Here is a 24,024-nt window from a genome sequence, read left to right as displayed (position 1 = left end):
GGGGGGAGATGGGTGATAGGAAGGATAAGAAGACTAATAGTAATAGTAATGCAGCCTTAGTGAATGATTTGACAGTGGTGAGGGAATCATGGTTAATTAAACTATGTTGTATTGAATCAAGTCAAGTCAATGGTCTGGATTTGCAGAAAAACTTACCAGAAACCTGTTAATTGGTTCTTGCCACATACCCCTTTGTCCTTCACTTTCAGATCATCAGAGGGGCACCTTTCAATTGTCCTGCTGTAGATAGATTTTGACTCTTAATTCTACTTTTCCTGTGGTAATGTCTAGAACAAATACACTTACTGAAGTTGTAACAAGTACAACTTTCTTGTTGGTTTAGGAAGAACCTTTAAACATGCTTGTTTACCTAGATCTTTTTTAAATTGCTTTTCATCATTTTGTAATTTTATAATGTTATTTTATTGTTTGAATAGTGTTTTGAGATTTGTCTTAAAATACACTTTTGTTTTATTTGTATTTCCGGGAAGCACTCTGAGCCATTAAGGGCCTGGGCAATCAAGCCCTTAACTGAGAATCAGTTTGATGTAGCGATTAAGGCATCAGGCTAGAAAACCAGAGACTGTGAGTTCTACTCCCACATTAGGCACAAATCTTTCTTGGTGACCTTGGCTCAATCTTTTCTCTCCACCCTAGGAAAGAGTCCACTTTTTTATTACTTTTTTATTTTTTTGAATAAACACAAACACCTTAAAATCATCTTCCATTACAAATTGTAGAAAGTGTGTCAATTGGTTACAAAGAACTTTCGTGCATCCCTTCCACAGTCATCACCTATGATTCATATCAAGTTATATATTTTGCATCACATATATTTATATATATTGCTATCATCATACCTCATCCTTCATATGACTATAGTTGCTTTAACGTCCCTTTATAACAAACATTCCAAAATTTAAAACAAAACCACATAGTTTCATTCCCTTTTCTATTTTCAATAACATCCAGCCACATTATACATTTATAACACATTCAAAATAAAAATTAATTCTGTTTAATAATAAAACTTTTAGACGTCTTTTCTTAATCATTGTTTACAATTTATATTCAATTTCCCTTTTATCATGTCAATACAAATTATTACATTATTATCATTATCAGTCATTTATTTAACAATAGTTTGACTAAGTTTAACTTACTTTTTCCCCTTTTTTCACCATTTAAAATTTATACCAAATTTCCTCTTATCAATACATATGTATTGTTATCATTATCAATTATTTACCTAACTTTATCCATTATCACTACATTTTTAACATAATGCTCTAATTTTAACTAAATTTAGCTAGCGTTTTATTATTGATTTTCATATCTCAACTTGTGTCGGAAAGAGATCACTTTTGAAAAACCTTACCAAGACAACTACAGGGAAATTCTAGGCAGCTTCTGAGAATCTGATATGATTGAATGGAAGAAAAAAAGGTCTTTAATTAATAAGTAAAGTTTATGTCCAGGGCTGACTTCATACATTGAAGTGCCGACTAGGCCAGTGATGGCTAACCTTTTCTGCACTAAGTGCCAAAACTTTAGCTCGCGCACGCATGCCGGAACCCAGAAGAGAGCAGCTGGCTGGTATGCATGCGCGTGGTGGCCAGCTACTTTTCTGTGTTCCGTTGCATGCATGTGCACCAGCAAGCTGCATGTGTGCACCGGAACCCGGAAGACAGCAGCTGGCTGGTGGACTATGCATGCCAAACCACCTGTCCGATGCTCATGTGCACAACAAAACCTAGAAGAGCAGCTGGCGATGGCACACGTTCCCACAGAGAAGGCTCTGTGTGCCACCTCTGGAACACATGCCATAGATTCACGATCACGGACTAACCCATCAAGTTTTAGGTTAGCCATGAATTGGCTAAATTCATGGTTGAAACAGCTCTGGTTTGCACAATGGCCACCATTTCTGTCCTTATTATCCTGCGATTTAAGTTCCCCCAGTTATCTTTGTTCATCTAAAATCTAGGTCTTGAGTTACTTTCTTTTGAGTCCAGGTTTTCAATCTGTACTCAGAAGAGATTAAATTGCCCTGCCATGGCATGTAGGAGGAATCCTAATATGACCTGCGTATAAAATCTTACCTACTTCCAACAGTGAGTTATTTGAGCAAGATGACACTTGCAACTGTCTTAAATGACGCCATCTGCACTTACACCTCTGTTAGGTGACAACATCTACAGAGCGATGCTTGCACAGCAGTGAAAGCTGCTCAGCCCTCAGAATGAAGGCTCAAATGCTGTAATGCTGCCAAGTGTTAATTTAGAATTTACCAAGTAGGGAGAAAGCTCCGGAACTTCTCACTGGTTTGCTTGGGGTCTATTATTTTGCATTTCTAGTTGGCCAAGAGTGTTAATTCTTTCTTAATACCTGTTCTGACCTAGGCTTCCTGATACAGTAAAACGCACACGATTATGTCCAAAACCTCTCTTTTTATTTCAAAGGCTGTGAATTATATTCATTCACAGCCCATAATGAGTTCCAAATAATAGTAAAGAGTTATACAGCAGGCTGCCAAAGTCCTTCGGGATAAAGCTGATAAGCACCCACCTTTATCTTCTTTGAAAATGCTGCCAAAGGCCACATGGAGCAAAGAGTCCAAATGGAGTTTCAGAAGGTAAACTGACCAGCATGAACCAAGTTGCTTCCTGCAAAGGCTCATGTGCCTTTGCTCCTCCTTTATGTCCTGTGGGAGAGGCCAATCACCTCCAAACCTTACTCCTGAGTCGTCCCTTCTGTTTCAACTGTGCTTACTTTCTGGCAGCTCTGCGCATGCACGCACTGGGAACAGAGGGACCCTGTTCTTCTGCCTAACTGCTGTCCGACTCTGGAGGCTCCGGAGGCAGCACGTAACTCCCAGATGGTCCTAGTCCCCTCTCTACCTCTGACGCAAAGCCCTTGTTCGAGCCTTCCCCAGACTCCAGGACTGGCCCATGTTCCTCCCCAACCTCCCCACTCTGCTGCGAGCTCCGCAGGCTGCCGGTGGACCACAACAATACCTGGCACCGTACTTCTTCACAAAGATATATCATTTTTAAAAAAACCCACTGATATTTAATTATATATTTGTTCTTTGGATAAAAGGCACAAAGACAAAATTATATCTCAGTGTCGACTTGTAGCTAAATTCCATTATAGAGCAAAATTAACCTTGAACTTAGTAGAGTTTACTTTGAATAAATATTACATGCATGAATACCTACAGAAATGTACTTTGAAGACGGGATGCAAGTTAATCTAACTTAATTTGGAAGCAGGCCTACTAAATTCAGTGAATTTATTTGGAAATAAACATTATGTACCTTTCAGTGCTCTGTATATATTTACCTTAGAATAAGACCCATTGAACAGAGGTTATTAAGATCATTGCTTAATGCTAGTGATGTTGCCTGCATGCTTGGTTTGAGATAAGAATGATCTAAAGTTATATTATTTTAATCTCAAGGATATCTTTTCATGGTTTATCCCTGTTCCTGACTACTGCTACTAAATTAGCTATGCTGTTGTTAGAATGTTTTTGTCTGATTTGTGGTGGGCTGTTCCATGTTGTGGAACAACAATTTTCATCTGGAAACTGCATTGCATTGGGAGTAGTCTATAGAAGGCAGCAGGTCAATGATGGGTAGCATGATCCTTTCTCTGTCTTTTAATTATTCTCTTCTTTCTGATATTCTCTTTGAAAAAATATCTTCATTCCATTCTCCTCCATTACTCCTGGCAGAGATCTAAAATTATGCAGAATTTTGGATAATAATTGGGAATACTATATATGGGTTGTTTGCAGTGATCACTGAGGGTAGTAAGGCTCAGCGCTTTCTGAAAATCATTGCTGCTGGCTAATGGACGGCTGATTTTTGCCGTGGCATGACAAAACCGCGCTCCACTAAAGCGCGCCCGATTAAACCGCGTTGCTGACGTCATCAGCAGGGCGACAACAGCGACCGCGGAAAAAAAAGGGTGCTTTAAATAGCGCTTTGAAAGCAAGCCGATTCAAGTTAAGGTAAGGGTTAGGGTTAGGTTTAGGGTTAGGTTTAGGGTTAGGTTAAGGGTTAGGGTTAGGTTTAGGGTTAGGTTAAGGGTTAGGGTTAGGTTTAGGGTTAGGTTAAGGGTTAGGATTAGGTTTAGCGTTAGGTTAAGGGTTAGGTTTAGGGTTAGGTTAAGGGTTAGGTTTAGGGTTAGGTTTAGGATTAGGTTTAGGGGTTAGGTTTAGGTTTAGGGGTTAATTTTAGCTTTAGCGTTTACAGCGTGCTTTTTTCGTCGCGCTGTGATGACGTCAGCTACGCGGTTTCGTCGAGCGCGCTTTAGTCGAACGCGGTTTTGTGGTGGAACCATTTTTGCAGCCCAGGTATAGTATTCCTATCATAGGTCAACATCTGCATGGGACTTTATTCCCACATTATCCTCTATTATTTATTTATTTATTTGCCGCCCGTCTCTCCCCCAGGGCAACCCTTTATTCAGTATTGTAAAGGATTCTTTAAAAACTGATCATCAATAAAGGTTTGTTAGCACCAAACACAATGGATTATAAAATAGTGAAAACTATTTTCTCTTCTGATCCACAGCAAGCCTGGCCGAGTGGCACTCAGCAAATCTTGCTTCCTCCAGCTTGGCAGCAATTGACCGGGGTAGCTACTCACACCTCAGTCCAGCATGCTACTGTAATCCCAGAGACCATGGCAGGGACTCAACCACTGGCAGACTGGAGGTAAAGAGAAACAAAACCTTCTTCCGTGAGATGCTGTTTGCAGGAGCTAATCATGGTTCAGAGTTGAAGGTTATCTCCTCATCATTATGGTCCATGATTTGTTCTATAATTATTGGATATGTTGTTAAGATTTCTCCATGAGTAGTAGGTTATCAAATGTCACTCTTGTTGTCTTACCCTCAGACCTATCATCCTATGTGCATCCTTGATCCTGGGGCGGTGGGGTGTGTTGTGTTGTGTGTGTCTTTTTTTCCCGTTCTAATGACCTGAAGTTAAGATTGTTTTCACACTAGCCTTTTTCCTCTGGGGGCATTTCATCCTTCATTCTTTCAGAAACAACTGATAGCAAATGGTTCAATAAGCAGCAATGAACATTTTTAGCCTCACAAGAAATGGATTATTGTGATAGTTTATAATAAAAAGATACACTTAGTGAGAGTCAAGGTTACTAATAAGCTATTAAATCATACTAGGAAACAATAAAAACAATATAAATTGAAAGATACAAATAACATGATTATAGTCATAAGTGAGGCGAGATACATACTTGGAAGGAAGAGAAGAATAATAGTAATATAGTCTTAGTAAATTATTTGACAGTGTTGTGGGAATCAGTTGTTAAGCAGAGTGATGGCATTCGGGGGGGAAACTGTCCTTGTGTCTAGTTGTTCTGGTGTCCAGTGCTCTTCAGAAGTTGAAACAATTTATGTCCAGGATGTGAGGGGTCTGTAGATATTTTCACAGCCCTCTTTTTGACTCGTGCAGATAGGGACTGCAAAAACAACTGATACCAAATGGTTCAATAAGCAGCAATGAACATTTTTAGCCTCACAAGAAATGGATTATTGTGATAGTTTATAATAAAAAGTTGTTGCCTTAATGGGTTGAGCCTACAGAGACATTTAAATTAGAGATACAAGAGCTCTTAAATGCAACGTAGAATTTGGCCTAGGCATGCTAACTACCTCTACCTAAAAAGATAAGGCACCAGTGTGGAATATATTGATAACAATGTCCTGATATCCAAAAGACATCAATGATGTTAAAGGTGACAAGACAGCAATAAAGATGAAATCAATATAGGGGATGTTCTGCTACTACTGTACTAGCATTTGGAGAACATTAAGAAAGAACTCTTAAGAATTCCCTTGAAAACACCTTTAAAGGTCTGGATATGGGACATTGGGAAACGTTATTGCAGCTGCACTAAAATATTATTTCAAATGCAGGAGGAGTTTATGGAAGTGGGAAGATGGAAAAAAGTAAGAATCATTTCTAAAATGCTTGTCAGATACATTGTATTGCCATTGATTTCTGAATTATTTTTGAAATATGCAAAATTTCCTTTTTCTTCTTGCAGAAATACACATGCTCACGGTAGCCATTACAACCCCATCATACAACAACCTGCACTTTTAACAAGTCATGTCACCCTTCCAGCAGCCCAGCCTTTAAATGTGGGTGTAGCTCATGTCATGAGGCAACAACCAACCAGCACCACCTCCTCAAGGAAGAGCAAACCGCACCAATCATCTGCAAGGTACGAGGGTGGGAGGATAATTCATTGGAGGGTGGGGAAGAAGCCAGCTTTTGTCTGTTCTTCATATAGTCTGTTGGTTAAAAAAAGAGGAGAGATCCAGTATGGAGCCCAGTCACTTTCATACATTTTCTTTTCACTGAGCAGACACAAAGGATTTGGGAAAATGGAAAAAAAAATCTTTAGATAACTAGAATATGCAAAAAAATTTAAGTGAATTTGAAGTATCCTGTTTTGACTATGGAGCAGCTGTTTTGATTTTGAAATGGGCTGTTTCCAACACTTGGCAAGTGTTTTGAACTCAAAATAACACTGTTTCAAGTGGGGAATGCTCTTTATTTGAGCTCAAAACACCTCCCAAGCATTCAGAGCAGTCCATTTTGTATTTTGATTAGAGAGTTTTAAATTTCAAATGGATCTATGCAAATCATATTACACATTCCTTTCATAGAGATGTTCCCAGGGTACATGTGGCACTGTGGCACATTTTTAAATACACACAGCTCAAATTTGCTCAGGTCAAGCATTATTCTCAGAATGCATAGCACATGAATGCTCACAATTATCTCCCCTCATTGCCAGTTGACAATGTACAAGAGAAAACTCTTGCTTGTGTACACTGTATAGGCTTTTTTCTTGCAGGCACTCACACTGAATATCTAATGTCCATGAACCCAATGGCATTTGAGTGGCTGATCTGAGTTTGCTCTAGATCACGGGTGTCAAACTCACTGTGTCTCGTCGCCGTCACATGATGTTTCATGACATTTTCCCCATCCGACGAGCTGGGGTGATCTTGACCTGCACATGATGCATCAGGCCTGCGGGCTGCCGGTTTGGCATCCCTGCCTTAGATAATTGGAAAACATTTTTAATATAGGAAGTGTCTCAGTGTATTCCTACCAGTGGTCCATTATTTACCTCCCCATCAACTAGGATTGAGTTCTTGGGGAAGAGAGTAGATAGCTCCTGCCTCCACAGCCTCCCCATGTGCACCTGCACATTAGCCAGAGAAATGATGCTGAACAAGGGGGACTTTCAAGAGGTGGGCAAGTCCTCAGAGGCAAAGGCTGGGTAATGCATGCTTTGCCTATCAGTGATATCTACCATCATTCTGGTCAGGGATATTGCGGATTACAGGATGGATGTTTTAGGAGAGGTCTTCGTTCAATTGGCTATACACTGTTTTTCTGGCTCGATTTCCTTCCAAGTAAGATTCTGGCCCATAATATAGGTGATCTCAGCCTATGAGCAAAGTATCGGATCACATACGAAACCCTCCCTAGATATGATAACATTCTTTCCAAGTGGGTGTAGCAGCACTTTGTCAGGGCAAACACTCAAAACATTCTCAGACTGTGCCTCTTGAGAGTGGAATCCAATCAATGTGTCTGTCAAAACATTTCTTTTAACGAATCCTACAATTCTCTCAATAATAGGAGGAAACATTGAAATAGATCCACACTTTTATAAAACGGGGATGCATCCTTGCTTGTTTGCTCTGGTTGAGGCCAGAGAACCTATAATGAATTTGTAACAGTCTCTGTTTGAAACCCATCTGTTTATAAATAACCCTTCTTTCCAGCTTTCTTTCCCATATGAAGGGATAGAATAGAATAGAATAGAATTCTTTATTGGCCAAGTGTGATTGGACACACAAGAAATTTGTCTTTGGTGCATATGCTCTCAGTGTACATAAGGAGAATAAAATATATTCATCAAGAATAAAAAGATACAATACTTAGTGAGAGTCAAGGTTACTAATAAGCTATTAAATCATATTAGGAAACAATAAAAACAATATAAATTGTAAGATACAAGCAACATGATTATAGTCATAAGTGGGGCGAGATAGCTACTAGCAAGGAAGAGAAGAATAATAGTAATGTAGTCTTAGTAAATTATTTGACAGTGTTGTGGGAATCAGTTGTTAAGCAGAGTGATGGCATTCAGGGAAAAAACTGTCCTTGTGTCTAGTTGTTCTGGTGTGCAGTGCTCTTCAGAAGTTGAAACAATTTATGTCCAGGATGTGAGGGGTCTGTAGATATTTTCACAGCCCTCTTTTTGACTCGCGCATATAGGGACTGCAAAAGCCTGGTCAACTATTAAAACAGGGAGCAGATTCTCCCAACACATCCTGGCCTGCTAAACTTCCCCCATCTCCTCAGCCACATGCACACGATATTTACTCCCAGGGAAGGTGAGAGATAGGAAGAGGCCCTTGCAGAATGTGCCCTGTGATTTCTGTAGCTTGAAATCTGCTTCACATGATAATACAGTATACAAATGAGTGATGCACTTCTGCAGGAGAAAAGAATTCTCTGTGTCTGTCATTGGTATTCAGCAGGCACCATGAATGCTACAGTTCAGCCATTTGTTATGCAAAGGACTCATTGCTGGGTATATGTCCATAATTCCCCTCCCTTTGATAACGTTCCAGCTTGGTCTTTGTTTGCTCTCACGACAATGCGAGCACTCGGACAAAGGCTGGCTGGTGATTGTAAAAGTAAGCTGGCTTTTTGGAGAGTAAATATTAGGTCCAAGAGGAATTTAGTGCCTTCCCAAATTCTGTCCAGCTTTCAAATGTACATTTGCGGTCCATACAGAGCTGCATTTTAAGTGTTCCAAATGCTTCTGCTTCCTAAACAAAGCAGCACCATAAATGGAAGAATTAGAAATATGTAGGATTCAGATCTGCAAGAGGAAATGCTTTTGATTTTGGTGTGAGTTCCCACACTGAACCCATATGAAGTCACACTCTTCTTTCCCCCCTGGGCTAGGAATGTTTCAGTTAAGGAATCAATGACTTTACACACTTTAAGAAACAAAAACTTTTGTAACCAGCATTTTTCCTCGATGGGTCCAGGTGTTTGGAAGAGGCCTTTTAATTTCCTGAAAAGGGGTCAGTAGAGGGATAATGCAGCTTTTTTCTACTTTGCTCTGGAATGACATCCTGGTTTACTAAATTAAACTACCAGCTTTGATGTAGTGCCTTGCATGAATCCAACCGATTTTGGCTTAGTCAGTAAAACCATGATTTGAATGTCGAAATCCAGACAGTGTCAAGGATATTATGAGTTTTCGTGGCATCTCATAACTGTCAGTATTTAGTAACTGTCAGAGACAAAAACATCTGGAGCTCAGCCTTGGTAACTTTGAGTGACTGGCTCACACAATGTTTTATGGCAGGGTGTCAAACTCATAGGCGCCCCTGACACAAGTGATATTAAGCTGGCCACACCCACCCGACCCTCTGAGGTCAAACACAACCCTGATGCAGTGTTTAGCGAGTCTCAGTTGGCTCAATCATAAATTTTAGTTTGTAAGCCACAATACACTAAATCAAAACTGTTCCCCTTAATACAAATGTTAGCCTGAGCTCCTTGGAAGAAAAGCAGAATATTGAAATAAACATGTAAAGAATTGAGGAAATGTACAGCCCACTCTCACCATCTGAGAAATATTTGTCCTTTTATTTTCCACACTGCACTATTTTCTTTCAACCCAAACAATTCTTCTATAAGCACCAGTTTCACTATTTCAGTAGGTTTGCATTGAAAGGCTTGGTGGTTAAGTATTATTGTTGAATTTGAAAGAGTAAATGTGTTATGCTGGACAGGGTTTGTGAAGCACAAAGCCAACTTGCAGGTTTGTTTGTTTGTTTATTGGATTTATATGCCGCCCTTCTCCCAAAGGACATACAACATTAAAAAAAAATTACAAAAGTTAAAAAGTAACTTAAATAAAGTATCCAAAAACAAACCCAATTAATTTTAACAACACAATTTTAAAAAGTAGATTAAAATTAACAATTAAATTAATCATTTATTTTATTCTGTTCAGGCCAGGCCAGCTTGCTGAAAAAGTCAAATTTTTAGGGCATGTCGGAAAGACCGGAGGTACAAGAACAAAATCAGAAAGACAAGGAAGCTCCAATAGAGCACAATGAAATAGTAGTCACTATTTTTGTCATTCTGTGTGTCTCCTACCTGTCCACAGGTAGTCCTTGACATACAACAGCTAATTTAGTGACCATTCAAAGTTACAGCCGCACTGGAAAAAGTGATTTACGACCATTTTTCATACTTATGGCTGTTGTAGAATCCCCATGATCAGGTGATCAAAATTCAGACGCTTGGCAACTGACTCATATTTATGACGGTTGCAGTGCACTGGGGTCATGTGATCCAATTTTGCGACCTTCTGATAAGCAATGGGGAAGCCAGGTTCACTTAACAACAATGTTACTAACAACAATTGCAATGATTCACTTAAAAACTTTGGCAAGAAAGGTTATAAAATGGGGCAAAACTCACTTAACAAATGTTTCTCTTAGCAACATGTTTTGGGCTTAACTGTGGTTGTAAATTGAGGACTTGTATTCTAATTATTCCTTTCTTTCCCCATTCACCACAACAGCAACTTGTGTGTAATATTTTTCTTTCTAGAAGTGGATTGAGATCCACAAGAGTTTATCTTGGGGGAAAAAAACATGTTCATCTTGTTTTTTGCAAGCATTTAATATTTCTCTTTTTTTTCTTCTTATCACTATTTTCAGGAATATGTCCAACTTTGAGGTATCTTCTTCTCAAACGATCAGCTCTCCACAGCGGTCTAAGCGAGTAAAGGAGAACACCCCTCCTCGTTGTGCGGTGGTGCACAACAGCCCAGCCTGCAGCACCTCTGTCACATGTGGGTGGGGAGATGGACCTTCTAGTACTACAAGGGAACGACAGAGACAAACAATAGTCATCCCTGACACCCCCAGCCCCACAGTCAGTGTTATCACAATCAGCAGTGACACCGATGAGGAAGAGGAACAGAAGCATGCACCTACAAGGTAAGCTGACATTATATATGCTGTTCAGCAGAAATATATAGGTATGCACCATTTTTGAGTTATTTATCACTGAACTGCCAGCCAATCTTTGTCATGCAATGGAGCCAATCCACTGATTTTAGTTAACACAGCTTCTTTTTTAGTTAGCAACAGCATTTAGACTTACAATATATATCGCTTCCCAGTGCTTTACATCCCTCTCTGAGCAGTTTACAGGATGAACCACGTTGACGCAGTGGTTAGAGTGCAGTACTGCAGGCTACTTCTGTTGGCTGCCAGCTGCTTGGAATTTGGCAGTTGAAATCTCACCAGGCTCAAGGTTGACTCATCCTTCCATCCTTCTGAGGACAGTAAATTGAGGACCCAGATTGTTGGGGGCAATATGCTTCCAGAGAGGGCTGTAAAGCAGTGTATAAGTCTAAGTGCTATTGCTATATACAATCTTTTTTCTCCTAGGTTGATCAACCCAGTCTTTGCATGGAAGATAAGTGATTGTATTTCATGAAGAGAGGCAGCCAAGTAGATTATATGGCATTGGAAAAGTCACTGATTATTAGAGATTGGGTATACAGATTCTCACTTTGTAGGAGGTACTTGGTATTGTTAAATTTCCTGGACAATTTCTGAACTTTTGGAAAATTAACCCAGATCTTTTTCAAATCTAAACCAGGTCCTTAATCCGATTTGTGATAAAGACAAGCATGCCAAAAATATAGTATTTAAATTTAAAAGATGAATTTCAGATTTCATAATGATGATTTGGATATTGCCACAATTGTGCCATATTTCAAGCTTTTAATTTTAAATAATGAAGAAATGTCCTGAAGTCATACTTGGTTTCTGGTGAATATATGGATATAACCATGCAGTTTTCCTTGCCTCCTCCTTTTTTGGGGGGCAACATCCCAATCTAGCCTAAAACCCTAATGGGACTATTAGGGTTATAGAACTCTTAGAAAAATTAAACAGTATTAAGGACTCTGTTCTAAGCCCAGACAAGTTCAAAACTGAGGTTTAAATAATTATCAGGCAACATGTAAAAAAAAATCTCGTAATTGATATAAAATATAGACATGCACATATAGAGTTATTTTTGATAGCTTTAAGCTATTAAATATTTCTGAAATGCAAGTACCCAAGGCATAAAATAATATGCAATATAAAAATATTAAGCTTTTGACTTTAATATACAGCAATCCATCCATATATTAAAATAATCAGTATATTAAAAATAGAGCTATAGCAATAAGCATTCTTATATAAAATTAATCCATTTTATATGGCAGCATTCCAAATTCATCATTTCTTAGGAAATAAATCCCACTAAATTTAGTAGGTCCTATATTCATATAAACAGGTTACAATTAAACTCCAAAGAAACTGCCAATCATAATATGAGTACAGGTGAAATCTTAGACTCATATTAGAAAAGTCACTTTTTCTTCAATAACAGTGCTATCTGATTCGTGTTTATATACCATGTTATTTATATCTAATGGAGTTAAAAGTGTATAAAGGAATCAATGCATACATTGTAACAAGTAAGTTGATGGAGCTGAGAAACTGCTTCTGAATAAGTAGGCATAGGAACAAGTTAACTGTGCTTTGATCCATCATTTTACCTATACATTTTAATCAATAAACATTTTATAGATAATCAATTCTCATGATTTGAAAAACAGTAAGGAAAGAAGAGTTCATGTAATAAAGACAATCTTACGTTCTAGTCTAACATAGTTAAAGTATGCCACCTAATGGAGAAAATTCTTGAGTGTGTTTTACAACTGAAGAATATTTTTATTTTAAATGGGTATAATTCAGAATTCATTTGTTGATCAATAAATTAGTGATCAAATTCCAGGTATGGATTTTATAAATACAAATTCTTTATTAAGATTAGGTTTCTGGGATTGTGTCCAGAGGCACTCAAAGCAAATTGCAATATCAACATGCTGAGATGTATGATATGTTATAACACAAAGACCATCATTCTGTCCGCATATCCCAATGTCTGATGCAGGGACATAAAGTGAGATGTTGCATAATGATGATATAATTATGCCATCATTTGCTCCATGGATTAATATAGATTCCCTTTAGTCGAATAATAATGCGAAAACATGACTGTTCAGAAAGGCTTTTAAGAATGAATGAGACCACACTACCTCAACATGCTGGTGTGCCAGAATCAGTGAATATCATTGTATTAATTGATTTTGGTATTTATTCTTATTCTATTTATACTGTAAGGTTCTCTGGAAAGGGAGGCTCATGTAGGCTATAGTAATAAATAATATTTGAAACGTCATTCTCCCAGAGATCAGATTTGCCAAAATCCTGCTGGCCCTTTTGTAAGACCTTGAAGACCTGGTTATATTACTGGATGTGTGGCTGAACCCCTATCACAGTTGCGTTCATTGTTTTCTTGGATGATCTTTTATTTCAGCTGCTGTCTATGTTATTGATTGGTTTGTTATGATGTTTTTATCTTGTTTGTAATCATTCGCCAAAAAGAGCCATGTATTTGAGATGGGTAGCATAAATAATTCTTGCTTGCCTATTGGGGAAAAGTTATTAATTTCCAGAAACAACAACTTTCTAAGTATGGGACTATGTTAGGAAAATTATGGGCTGGGAATGATTGACAAGTATGCTGAACACTGAGCTATTTGTAACTGCAAAAACAATACTTATTATTAATAATATCATATTGTGCAATACTAATGCTTTTCCTCTGGGAGCATAAGCTGACATCCTGGATTTCCCCTTTTTTAGCTTCTCCAAAAAAACCTTATGAAATAAATTGAACTGAACGATAGTGATTGTCACATGCGCCAGAGATTACTAGGGTCAAAAGGAGTTGCAAACCTCATGGGTTCCAGACCGTCATCTTAGTCTTTATGCTAGTCTATTTATTTCAAAGACAACTGAATGATGACTGTAGATTGTCCAGAGAAGCCTCCATAGCAATCCAGCTTTTGAACATTCCTGGAAATCGATTTTCCAATGTTCCACATTTAAGAAAGAAAATAACCAACTGTCCACATAACTTGGAGAAAAAAACAGTACATTCTTTCTGTGACATACCCAACCTATTCTGTCTAATCACTTTGCCCAGCAAATCCATCGGTCTCAAGAAATATTAGTAATTCCCCATTTTTGTCTTTAGTACATTAAAATGAAGAGCTTTTGAAGGTTGTACCTTGTCTCTAATGCAGGGGTAGGCAGACAACCCCCCCACCTTTTTTTAAGGTCTGGAAGCCCTCTTTTTATTTTTAAAATATTTTGGTTTCCAAGGACCACGTAGATCTATGGGATGCAATGATATGGTGTTTTATATAATTTCTAAAGGTGGCAGTTGAAGAGATTATAAGGATGGAAATTGGTATGCCCTTGCTTTTCAGAGATTTAACAATCCATTGCTACTTCTGCAAAACAGCAATGGAAAAACAGAGTATGCCAGCTGAATCTGGTAGTGCTCCAGAAGCTGTAGATGGAGGCCAGAGGGTCACATGCTGGCTGTGAGGCTGTGGCTGCTGAGGTTCAGAAACATTGCTTTAAAGTACTGTTTCATTCCCTGCATTAGTTACCGTATTTTTCGGAGTATAAGACTCAACAAGATTTTGAAGAGGCAATTTTTTTTAAAAAAAGGTTTTGTACTCTGCAGACCTCCCCAAAACATCCCGTTTTTCACAAAAACGGTCTAGTTTGTTTTTTTTAAAGGGCATGAATAGCCTTTAGGAGGCTTGTAGCATGCTCCTGGGGAGTGCCCACCTCCCCCCAAAATGAGCAAAAAACAGCTTGTTTTTTGTGAAAATGGACCAGGTTTTTGTGAAAATGGGCCCCTTTTTGTCAAAAAAGGGGCATGTATAGCCTTTAGGAGGCTTATAGAGTGCTCCTGGGGACAGGGGGCAAATTTGAGCAAAAAGCAGCCCATTTTCACTCATTTCTGCCCTCCCCAGCCCCCAGGAGCAAATCTGAAAGCTTCCTAGAGGCTCTGTACAGCCATTTTTGTGAAGGGGGTGGGGTTTGGGGAGGCAAAAAATGCTGTATTCAGTGTATAAGACACACCCAGATTTTCACCCTCTTTTTTGGGGGGGGGAAGGTGCATCTTATACGCTGAAAAATACGGTAATAGCAGAAGAAGCTGACACTAATCTTTTAGAAAAAGGAGGAAAGAATATAAAGTTTGGGGGGTGCATAAAAATCAGTTAAAATTTGTGTAAAATGAGAGCTTCCATTGTAGTGTTTCCTTAGAGAAATATATTAGAATGCAAAGTTTACAGAGTTCTGAAAATCAGAACCTCTACTTCTATTATCTCAGTGCCAGTCATCTGTTTCTAAAGCCTAAAGTTATATATAATTATATATAGCTCAGCCTGAAAGGCTAATAAATAAAATTCAAACAAGTAAGTCAGAAAACAATGGAAAAAATACAGAATGGCAGAATAGTGAAAACAAATATGTAGGACCTAAACAGAAATAAAGAAGAGTGGTGTGTTCCATGCTTTCCCCAAAAACAGAATTCTTGAAAGTTTTGGGAGAAGCAATTATTGCTAAACTAATAGCATTTTTGTCATGGTTAAGGTTAGGGTTAAATTTATCTTTGACTTTTTAAGTTTTGAAGTAGCATGTTTTTTATGTTCAGTCATTGCACTATTCTTTGTGGTTTGGATTGTGTGAAGCCAGATTGCCCCACTCCCACCCACCCACCCCCGTGTCAAGCTTTGGCTTAAAAACATTGTTTGTTGACTGAGCCACAAGTAATTTGTTTGTTGTATATAACTAAACTTTAAAATAACAGGGATAAAAACTATTCAGCAAACAGTACCCCATTCCTTGGACAATCATTCTTTAAAATACCTGCATATACATATTTATTCTACTCATATACATCTAACTCAAGACATTAACAAAAAGCTTTTTTAAAAAGAACTACAGTGTCCACTAACATATTTAATTGCTGAGTTCCTTATCCACAATTATTGTCAGCATTCTATAAAAATTACTATCGCCATAGCAACATAGTGGTACCAGGAAAACATTGCTCAGATTTCCTGTAGTCAAGACCAGAGTCCATTTGGGAGTGGAGTCGTTTGAGCACATTTTTTGCACAGCTGACTACCCTCAAAGCTGAATCAAAATAAGGTGGATTTTGAGGGAAAGCCTGAATGGTATCAGACAGCAAAGCAGTGGGAGTCCCACACGGTATTGCTGCATTTTATTCAATAGACTGGTAGCATAGCATGAGATTCGTTGGTGTTAACTATTTTGAACTCCTTTGATTTCATTACCAACGGATCCACATGAATAGTATCTCAGTGTTCAGGTTAATGATAAATTCATGCTAGATCTGGCCTCAAGTAGAGATTGTACAAATTGGGACCCCCGAGAGCTCTGGGGTGGCCCTTGGAGCTCCTTCAAAAGTTGTTAGCAAATGGCAGTTTTGAAAGACTATAAGAGAAAGTGAATGTGAATATTGTCACAGAAATAACAGAAGAATAGAGTTGGAAGGGATCTTGGAAGTCTTCTAATCCAACCCTGTACTATTTCAGACAAATTTGTCCAATCTCTTCCCCAAAACCTCCAGTGATGGAGCACTCATAATTTCTGAAAGTAAGCCTTTCTACTGATGGTTCACACTGTTGGGAAGTTTCTCCTTATTTCTATGTTGGTCTTCTCCTTGATTAGTTTTCATCCATTTTTTTTCTTTTCTTGCCTTCTGATGCTTTGCCATGTCTTTGTGGTGAGACAAGGTGAAAGTAAGGGAGGAATAATTATATTAATTATTGGGATTTAAGGAGCCTTTGAGGGAGATACCACTGCTGAGTATATTCCACTGCACCCAAGGCAACAGCCAAGGTTGAGGGACACCAGCAGGCTTCCTGTCACACCATCACTATCTCATCTATCATTCTGCAATCACATCTCAACACCCAACATCTGAAAGAATCGGATTAACAGAAGAGCCCTGCCATTTGTGTTGATGACCTTGTGTCGTGATGGCAAACCTATGGCATGCGTGCCACAGGTGCCACACAGAGCCATATCTGCTGACATGTGAGCCATCAGCTCCAGATGTGTGTACTGGCCACATCTTGATTTTCGGCCTTCCAAAGGGCCAGGCTTTCACTCTCCGCAGGCTTTAGGAAAGTCTCTGGAGCCTGGGGAAAGCGAAAATGACCTCCCCTGGCCTCCCGGAGACCCCCCAGAAGCTGGAAATGGATTGTTTCCAAATTTCCAGTTGGCCTGTTGGGCCCTCCCCAGGCTCTGGAAGCTTTCCTGGGGCTTGGGGAGGGTGAAAACAGCCTCCCCTGCCCCCCCCCCCCCGGAGACCCTCCGGAAGCTGGAAATGGATAATTTCCAAACTTCCAGTTGGTCTGTTGGGCCTGTTTTTTGCCCTCCCCAGGCTCCAGAGGCTTTCTGAAGCTTGGGGAGGGTGAAACGGTCTCCCCTGGCCCCTGGAGGAAATATCAAGCTCAGCTTGGAGATGAGTAGTGGGGGGGGGAGTGTGGGAGAGGTCGTGCCCCCATGGGGGGGATTTTGCATTATGGGTTCCAGACACACACACACACACACACACACACACACACACACACCCCTTCGCATTTTTGGCACCCAACAACCAAAAGACTGACCTAATGGAATGGCTGGTTTTACCACTGTGCTTCATATTTTTTTAAGGATGTGCTATTGAGAACATGGCAGAGCCGAGGTGGCGCAGTGGTTAAATGCAGCACTGCAGGCTACTTCAGCTGACTGCAGTTCTGCAGTTCGGCTGTTCAAATCTCACCGGCTCAGGGTTGACTCAGCCTTCCATCCTTCTGAGGTGGGTAAAATGAGGACCCAGACTGTTGTTGGGGGCGATATGCTGACTCTGTAAACCGCTTAGAGAGGGCTGAAACCCCTATGAAGCGGTATATAAGTCTAACTGCTATTGCTATTGCTATGACTAATGTAGTTCTGGGTTTAAAATGAAGAGTTTTCTTTTATTCTCCTTTATATATATAATACTTGCGTACTTTTTAAATTAGTAGAATATCAAAACTAAAAAAAGTGTTTTCTCCCTTTAATGTTAAAAAAAAATGTCATATTCCCCACAGCAAACAGAAATAGAGATGCTTAAATTCAGAGCTGTCAAACTCATGGCCTGCAGGCCAGATCCATCATGTGCTGCCCATGCCCATGCCTGGTTCAGTGCAGAGCCCTGATGACATGACTTTGACAGCCCAGCTTAAATTCATTTGTCTATCCAAAGAATATATATAAAACCTTGTTTCTATTCTGAAATTGCTTCCGGTTTTTGTGATTGCTATGAAAAAAACCCGAAACATTGATTTTGTTTTTGTTAAATAGATAGGCTTATTGTTCTAGAAATAGCTTGTACATACTGTTGTGTAAAAGCAAAAAGTTGTGGTTGTAATGTTGTTATCTTCTACTGCGCTAAAGAAAGTCGGAAGTCGGTACCTTTTTTCCCCCTTTTCTCCCTTCCTACTATATCTCTTTTCTTTTCCCTCCCTCTTTTCTAAGTTTTCAATTACTTTTTTTTTCCTTTGGAATTTATTCTTTGATAAACTGATAAAAACTCTGGAAAAAAAGATAATTTGGCTGTGCTTTTATTTATCACCAGATAGGAATATGTTACTTAAAAGTTTTCTTTTGTTTTACAGCCCCCTGTCTAAGCAAAGAAAAAACGTCATCAGCTGTGTAACTGTGCACGATTCGCCATATTCTGATTCCTCTGGCAACAGTCCATACGCAGTGCAACATCGTGGCGGAAACAATAATGGAAACAATTATGAGACAAAGGTTGCACCAGAGTCACACTGTAATGGCAATCCTCGGACGATCATTGTACCACCGCTGAAAACCCAGGCCAGCGAAGTCTTAGTAGAATGTGATAGCTTGGTACCAGGTAAGTTGGTTGCGTATCTTCAAGGAATAAAAACCCTTAAATTAAAGGTGAAAAGTGGTTGTGGTTAGTGTGTCATGCCTGGAGGGAAGAGAGAGTTAACACAGAGATAACGGTCTTGTTGCCAGCCAAAAGATCAAGTTCTAGAGTGGTAGCAAAATCAGGATGTATTTTGAAAAGACACAAAAGGTGTTGGCCACTTTTGGCTCATCCCTGAGGCTCTTCAGAGACACATGTAGCTTTGTAAATGCAGGTTTTACATTCTCCCCAGACTACTCACTCTTCATGGGTTAAATATGAATGAAACAAGGTGTAACTTGATCAGTGGTGGGTTGCAGGCGGTACGCCCCAGTAAGGGCATACCGGAGCCTGCCCAGAGCACTGTGTACCTTTCCGGTGTTCCGGAGTGCCCACCCACCCACCCGAGCTCCTTACCTGTCCTTTAACCCTTTGGAGCACATGCGCATGGCGCGTATGGCACCTGCGCAATGCTCCGCCGGGCAACTGGAGTGTTGCGGAGGCTTGCAGAAGCATCGTAGGCAAGTACGACGCATGTGCGTGTTGCACGCATCCATGTGGGTGACACCGGGGCGGTTGGAACGGAATCTGGAACTCACCACTGAACTTGACCAAGAAGGAGTTTGGCATTCATTTGGGTGCCAGTTTGAAGTCTGAAAGCTGCTGAAGTTTACAGACCTGAATGCAATAATAAATTTATCTTCCCCCCCCTCTAGTCACTACCAGTCACCACTCATCTTCCTGTAAGTCAAAGTCCTCTAGCATTGTGACCTCGACCAGTGGTCACTCTTCAGGGAGCTCATCTGGAGCCATCGCCTACAGGCAGCAGCGGCCAGGACCACACTTCCAGCAGCAGCAGCCTCTTAATCTCAGCCAGGTAAGCCCAGGATAAATGAGCCCACAAAACCTTGTAATAATCTCTAGCCATTACAATCCAGGCAAAGCAACTTAATTCCATAGAGATTAGTTTATTCAAAATTAGCTATGTTCATCTGATCTCAACCATGGATCGAAGGTTAGAAAGGAGAAAAGGGGATGGCGTAGGAAGGAAACTTTTCATTCAAGACAGATGAGCTGTGGGCAGGGTAGTGGTGGTGAATGTTACTGGTTTGCACCAGTTTGTGCGAACCAGTAGGGACGATTGTCGTTGGTTCTACGAACCAGTAGTAAAAAAAACCTTCCAAGGATCACGTGGCTCACCTGTGAGCTGTGCGATCATTAAAAGCTTTTTCCCCACCTTCTTTTTAAAGCATTTTTTTTTCTGCTGGTTCGGGCGAATAGGCAGGGAAAAAATGCTTTAAAAAGTTGGGGATGGGGGAGGTTCCATGAGAATCAGCTGTGGCGTGCTATCATGGGAACCTTTTTTTTCACTTTTTAAAGAATTTTTAACTATCTATTCGCCCAAACCGGTAGTTTAAAAATGCTTTAAAAAGTGAAAAAAAGAGGTTCCCATGATCGCACGGTACAACTAAACTTCTTTTTCCTCCCCACTTCTTAAAGCACCCGTTCCCCCCCCCCAAAAAAAATTACATTTCACCACTGACTGTGGGTCTCAATAACTGAGTTATTGAACATGCTAAGTCAAATAGTGATTTGTTCCTGGTTAGATCCCTTGCTTGTGGTTTGTAAACCATAACCTCTGTGTTCTTGGTTTGGATTATGCCAGAACAGTTAGGCAGAATGTGAATGCAAGTGACTACATACATGCATTTTAGAGTCAGTGAATGTGAAAGAAAACCACATTGTTGTAGCTTAAACTACAGCAACAGAAATTAATTACAGAAAACTGGAATAAAGGTGTATTCGTCCATCCTTTATTCTGTTTCTCTTCTTTTCCCTTTCTCGGCACTGGATAACAAAATTTTAAATTCCTGGCTCAAGGTCCTCTTTACTTGTTTAGCGAGTGCACTGTATCAATAATACAACAACAAAAACTATATATATATGGGTTTTCTCATATTGTTAATGAGATAGTGTGGCATTTGTATAAACTTGGTAGACAAACTGGTATCTTTAATCCAGTGAGTTTTCTTCTTCAGCTGCTTTTTAAAAATAACTTTTTCTAACTAGAATCCAACATGAAAAGAAGCGGATGGGGAGAGGGGAATCTGCAGAGAAAAATTACTCTTTTAAGCATCTTTTGTCTGACAATCTCTGTCTTCCTGCATTCAGGTCCATGGAATTAAGCCGTAAGAAACATAGGGAAATAAATGTTTCCCTACTAGAAAGAGAGAAAAGAAGGCTGGGTACACCTGTTTCCATGGGTCTCAGTTTCTTGATTTTGTTAAGCTATCCCTTTGGGGTGTCTCTCCCCCCCCCCCCCAATTTTTCATTTTTGAAAGTCTGTCAAATTTGGAAATGTGAGGATTATTTTTTTAATACTCATATTAAAATTGTATGAACAGAGTAGAGGTGGCATTCTGCAGGTTCACCCCGCTTCTGGGGAACAGGTAGTGGTGGCGGTGAGACCGCCCACCTACCCAGGCATCATCACGGATGCTCTGCACATGTGCAGAAGCACCGCATGCGTGCACTCCCAGTTTTGAACCAGTAGTGAAGGTAAGAGGATTAATGCCTGGAACCGAGGAACATTCCTTTTTTTAAATTTTGGCATTCCATAAAGTTAATACAATTTTTACTGATACATTATTTTAGAATATTTGATTTTTGTACATTGGCTAGACTCCCCCCCCCCCACACCAAATCATCCTTTTGGGCATAATGTTTGTCTTTTAACTCAATATCTTTCTACCCATGCTTACCATATACTGTAGAGTATGAGAAGGTGACAAATTCTCAGGCAGAAATGCAAGACAGTCCACATTGCTCAATTCTTCCCCTAATAAAACACTTGTAACCAGTGGTGAAATTCATTTTTTTTTACTACCGGTTCTGTGGGCGTGGCTTGGCGGGCTTAGCAGGGGAAGGATACTGCAAAACCTCCATTCCTTCCCCACTCTGGGGCCAGTCAAAGGTAGTATTTGCTGGTTCTCTGAACTACTCAACATTTCCGCTACCATTTATGCCAAACCTGAGAGAACCTGCTGAATTTTACCCCTGCTTGTAACCCTGAGGGCTGAAAGTTCCAGATGACAAAGAGGGACCACCAACTCTTACCATCAATTACTCCTTTTCTTTTGTGCAGGCGCAGCAACACCTTGCAACCGGGAGCCATCGACGGCAACAGGCTTACATTACTCCAACAATTGCTCAGGCACCATATTCCTTCCCACACAACAGTCCTAGCCATGGCACAGTCCATCCTCACTTGGCTGCAGCTGCCGCCGCCCATCTGCCAACTCAACCTCATCTATACACATACACAGCACCCGCGGCTCTGGGTTCCACAGGCACCGTGGCTCACTTAGTGGCTTCCCAAGGCTCAGCCCGACACACCGTACAGCACACTACTTATCCAGCCAGCATCGTCCACCAAGTTCCGGTCAGCATGGGCCCCCGTGTCCTTCCATCACCCACAATCCACCCAAGTCAGTATCAAGCTCAGTTTGCCCATCAAACCTATATCAGTGCATCTCCAGCCTCCGTCTACACTGGATATCCCTTAAGTCCTACAAAAATCAACCAGTACCCGTACATCTAAACACTGGAATGAGGAAAACGAAAAGACATTTCAGCGCACATGGAGAGGATCACGGCTGCTTTTATACTGAAGAATGTCACAGGCAAATGAACAATGCAAATGGGAGATTCCGACAAAACTTGAACGAAGGAGACTTTAAGGAAGAAAGCAGACAAAAGAAGACGAGACACGTTCTACACTTTTATTTAAAAAAAGAAAGAAAAGAAAGAAAAAAAACTAAAAAGAATGAAAAATAAAAATACAAAAAAATAAATAAAATTCTGCACCAAACCACATAGTGGGAGAAGCAGAAGGACCACTGTTGTCTGGTCCTGTTTTGGATTACTTCACCAAGAGACTTTTACAGATTATTTTCATCTGATTACAGGAGACTCCGTTTAGGAATTCGTTGTTCAAATCTTCTAATACAAAGTTTCATAGGTGTTTGGGTATATTTTTTTTAATTAAACAAAGAAGCATACAAATTAGGGATTTATCCAGAATTTCAAAAGGGTTATGACTTTGTCTTTGCACTGGTTGCTGTAACCCAAAATAAATAAAAACACAACAAAAAGTGTGATGTGTTCTCTGTTGGTAATGGAATGAGCAAAAACCGAGAGCTGTTTTGGATTATTCCAGCTTTCCCAATAAGTCTAGAAGCATTAGAAAGTTGGGAAGATAGAAAAAAACACTGAGCAGAAAACACTATCTGATGAAATCAAAGGTCATGCTGAATATTTGTTCTTACTCTGAGCATCCTGGATAAATCCCTTTTCTTAAAGGAAAAGTCTTTAATAATGTATGATAGAATCTCAACTTCCTTACTTGAAAATACTTCCCCCCTCCTTTATTTCTCTGGATAACCCTTCATCATTTTCAGTCCAATCCTAACATTTGCCTGCTCTGGTTGATGGCTACTTTGGTCACCACTTCACAAAGCACAACAGTGTGTGCTCTTGCTGTTGGAACATAACAGCAGTACTGGGAGCAGGTACCACAATCCCAAGTGTTTAGGATTGGGTTGCTAGTGTAGGAGTAGAAGTTCTAGCTGGCCCTTGGTAGAATGTAGCACTATACATCCATACAGCCGTTTTCTACTTTGTGTTAAGCTCCAGTGATACCAATAGACTTTTCCTCAATGTTATTGCACAAAAAAAGTGATATAACATAGGCATGTAACAAATGTGATTGTCCAGGTATATCTGTGTCTGCGTGTGTGAGTGTGTGCGCATGTGCGCGCTGATGCTGCCTTTTTCTTGTGGTGTGGTCCTCAGCACAGCCATTTTACACTGTCACAGTCTTAGTTTTAAATCATTCCCTTGTAGTGCCTTACCAAACGACAGTTGCAGTTTTAAGGGTTTACTTCCACTGGTACGCCTAGAAACGGACTGAGGCTCGTTCAAATGTAAAC

At 39.9% G+C, this 24,024-nt stretch overlaps 1 protein-coding gene across 2 annotated transcripts in view; it reads left to right on the top strand.

The window, feature by feature from the left end:
• Positions 1–23,265, top strand: part of HIPK2 (homeodomain interacting protein kinase 2) — a 155,274-nt gene extending 132,009 nt beyond the window's left edge. For both annotated transcript variants that reach the window (XM_032221921.1, XM_032221920.1), the window contains exons 10-15: positions 4,584–4,726; positions 6,087–6,266; positions 10,822–11,103; positions 18,774–19,018; positions 19,750–19,910; positions 22,179–23,265. In XM_032221921.1, the coding sequence (XP_032077812.1) occupies positions 4,584–4,726; positions 6,087–6,266; positions 10,822–11,103; positions 18,774–19,018; positions 19,750–19,910; positions 22,179–22,634 (1,467 nt within the window). In that variant the 3' untranslated portion in view covers positions 22,635–23,265. The remainder of the gene's footprint in view (positions 1–4,583; positions 4,727–6,086; positions 6,267–10,821; positions 11,104–18,773; positions 19,019–19,749; positions 19,911–22,178) is intronic.
• Positions 23,266–24,024: the final 759 nt, after the last annotated feature.

The sequence above is a fragment of the Thamnophis elegans genome, chromosome 7 (assembly GCF_009769535.1).
Source record: "Thamnophis elegans isolate rThaEle1 chromosome 7, rThaEle1.pri, whole genome shotgun sequence".
Taxonomy (NCBI): domain Eukaryota; kingdom Metazoa; phylum Chordata; class Lepidosauria; order Squamata; family Colubridae; genus Thamnophis; species Thamnophis elegans.
The sequence above is the reverse complement of the archived record's forward strand: the minus strand, read 5'-3'. Positions and strand labels throughout refer to the sequence as shown.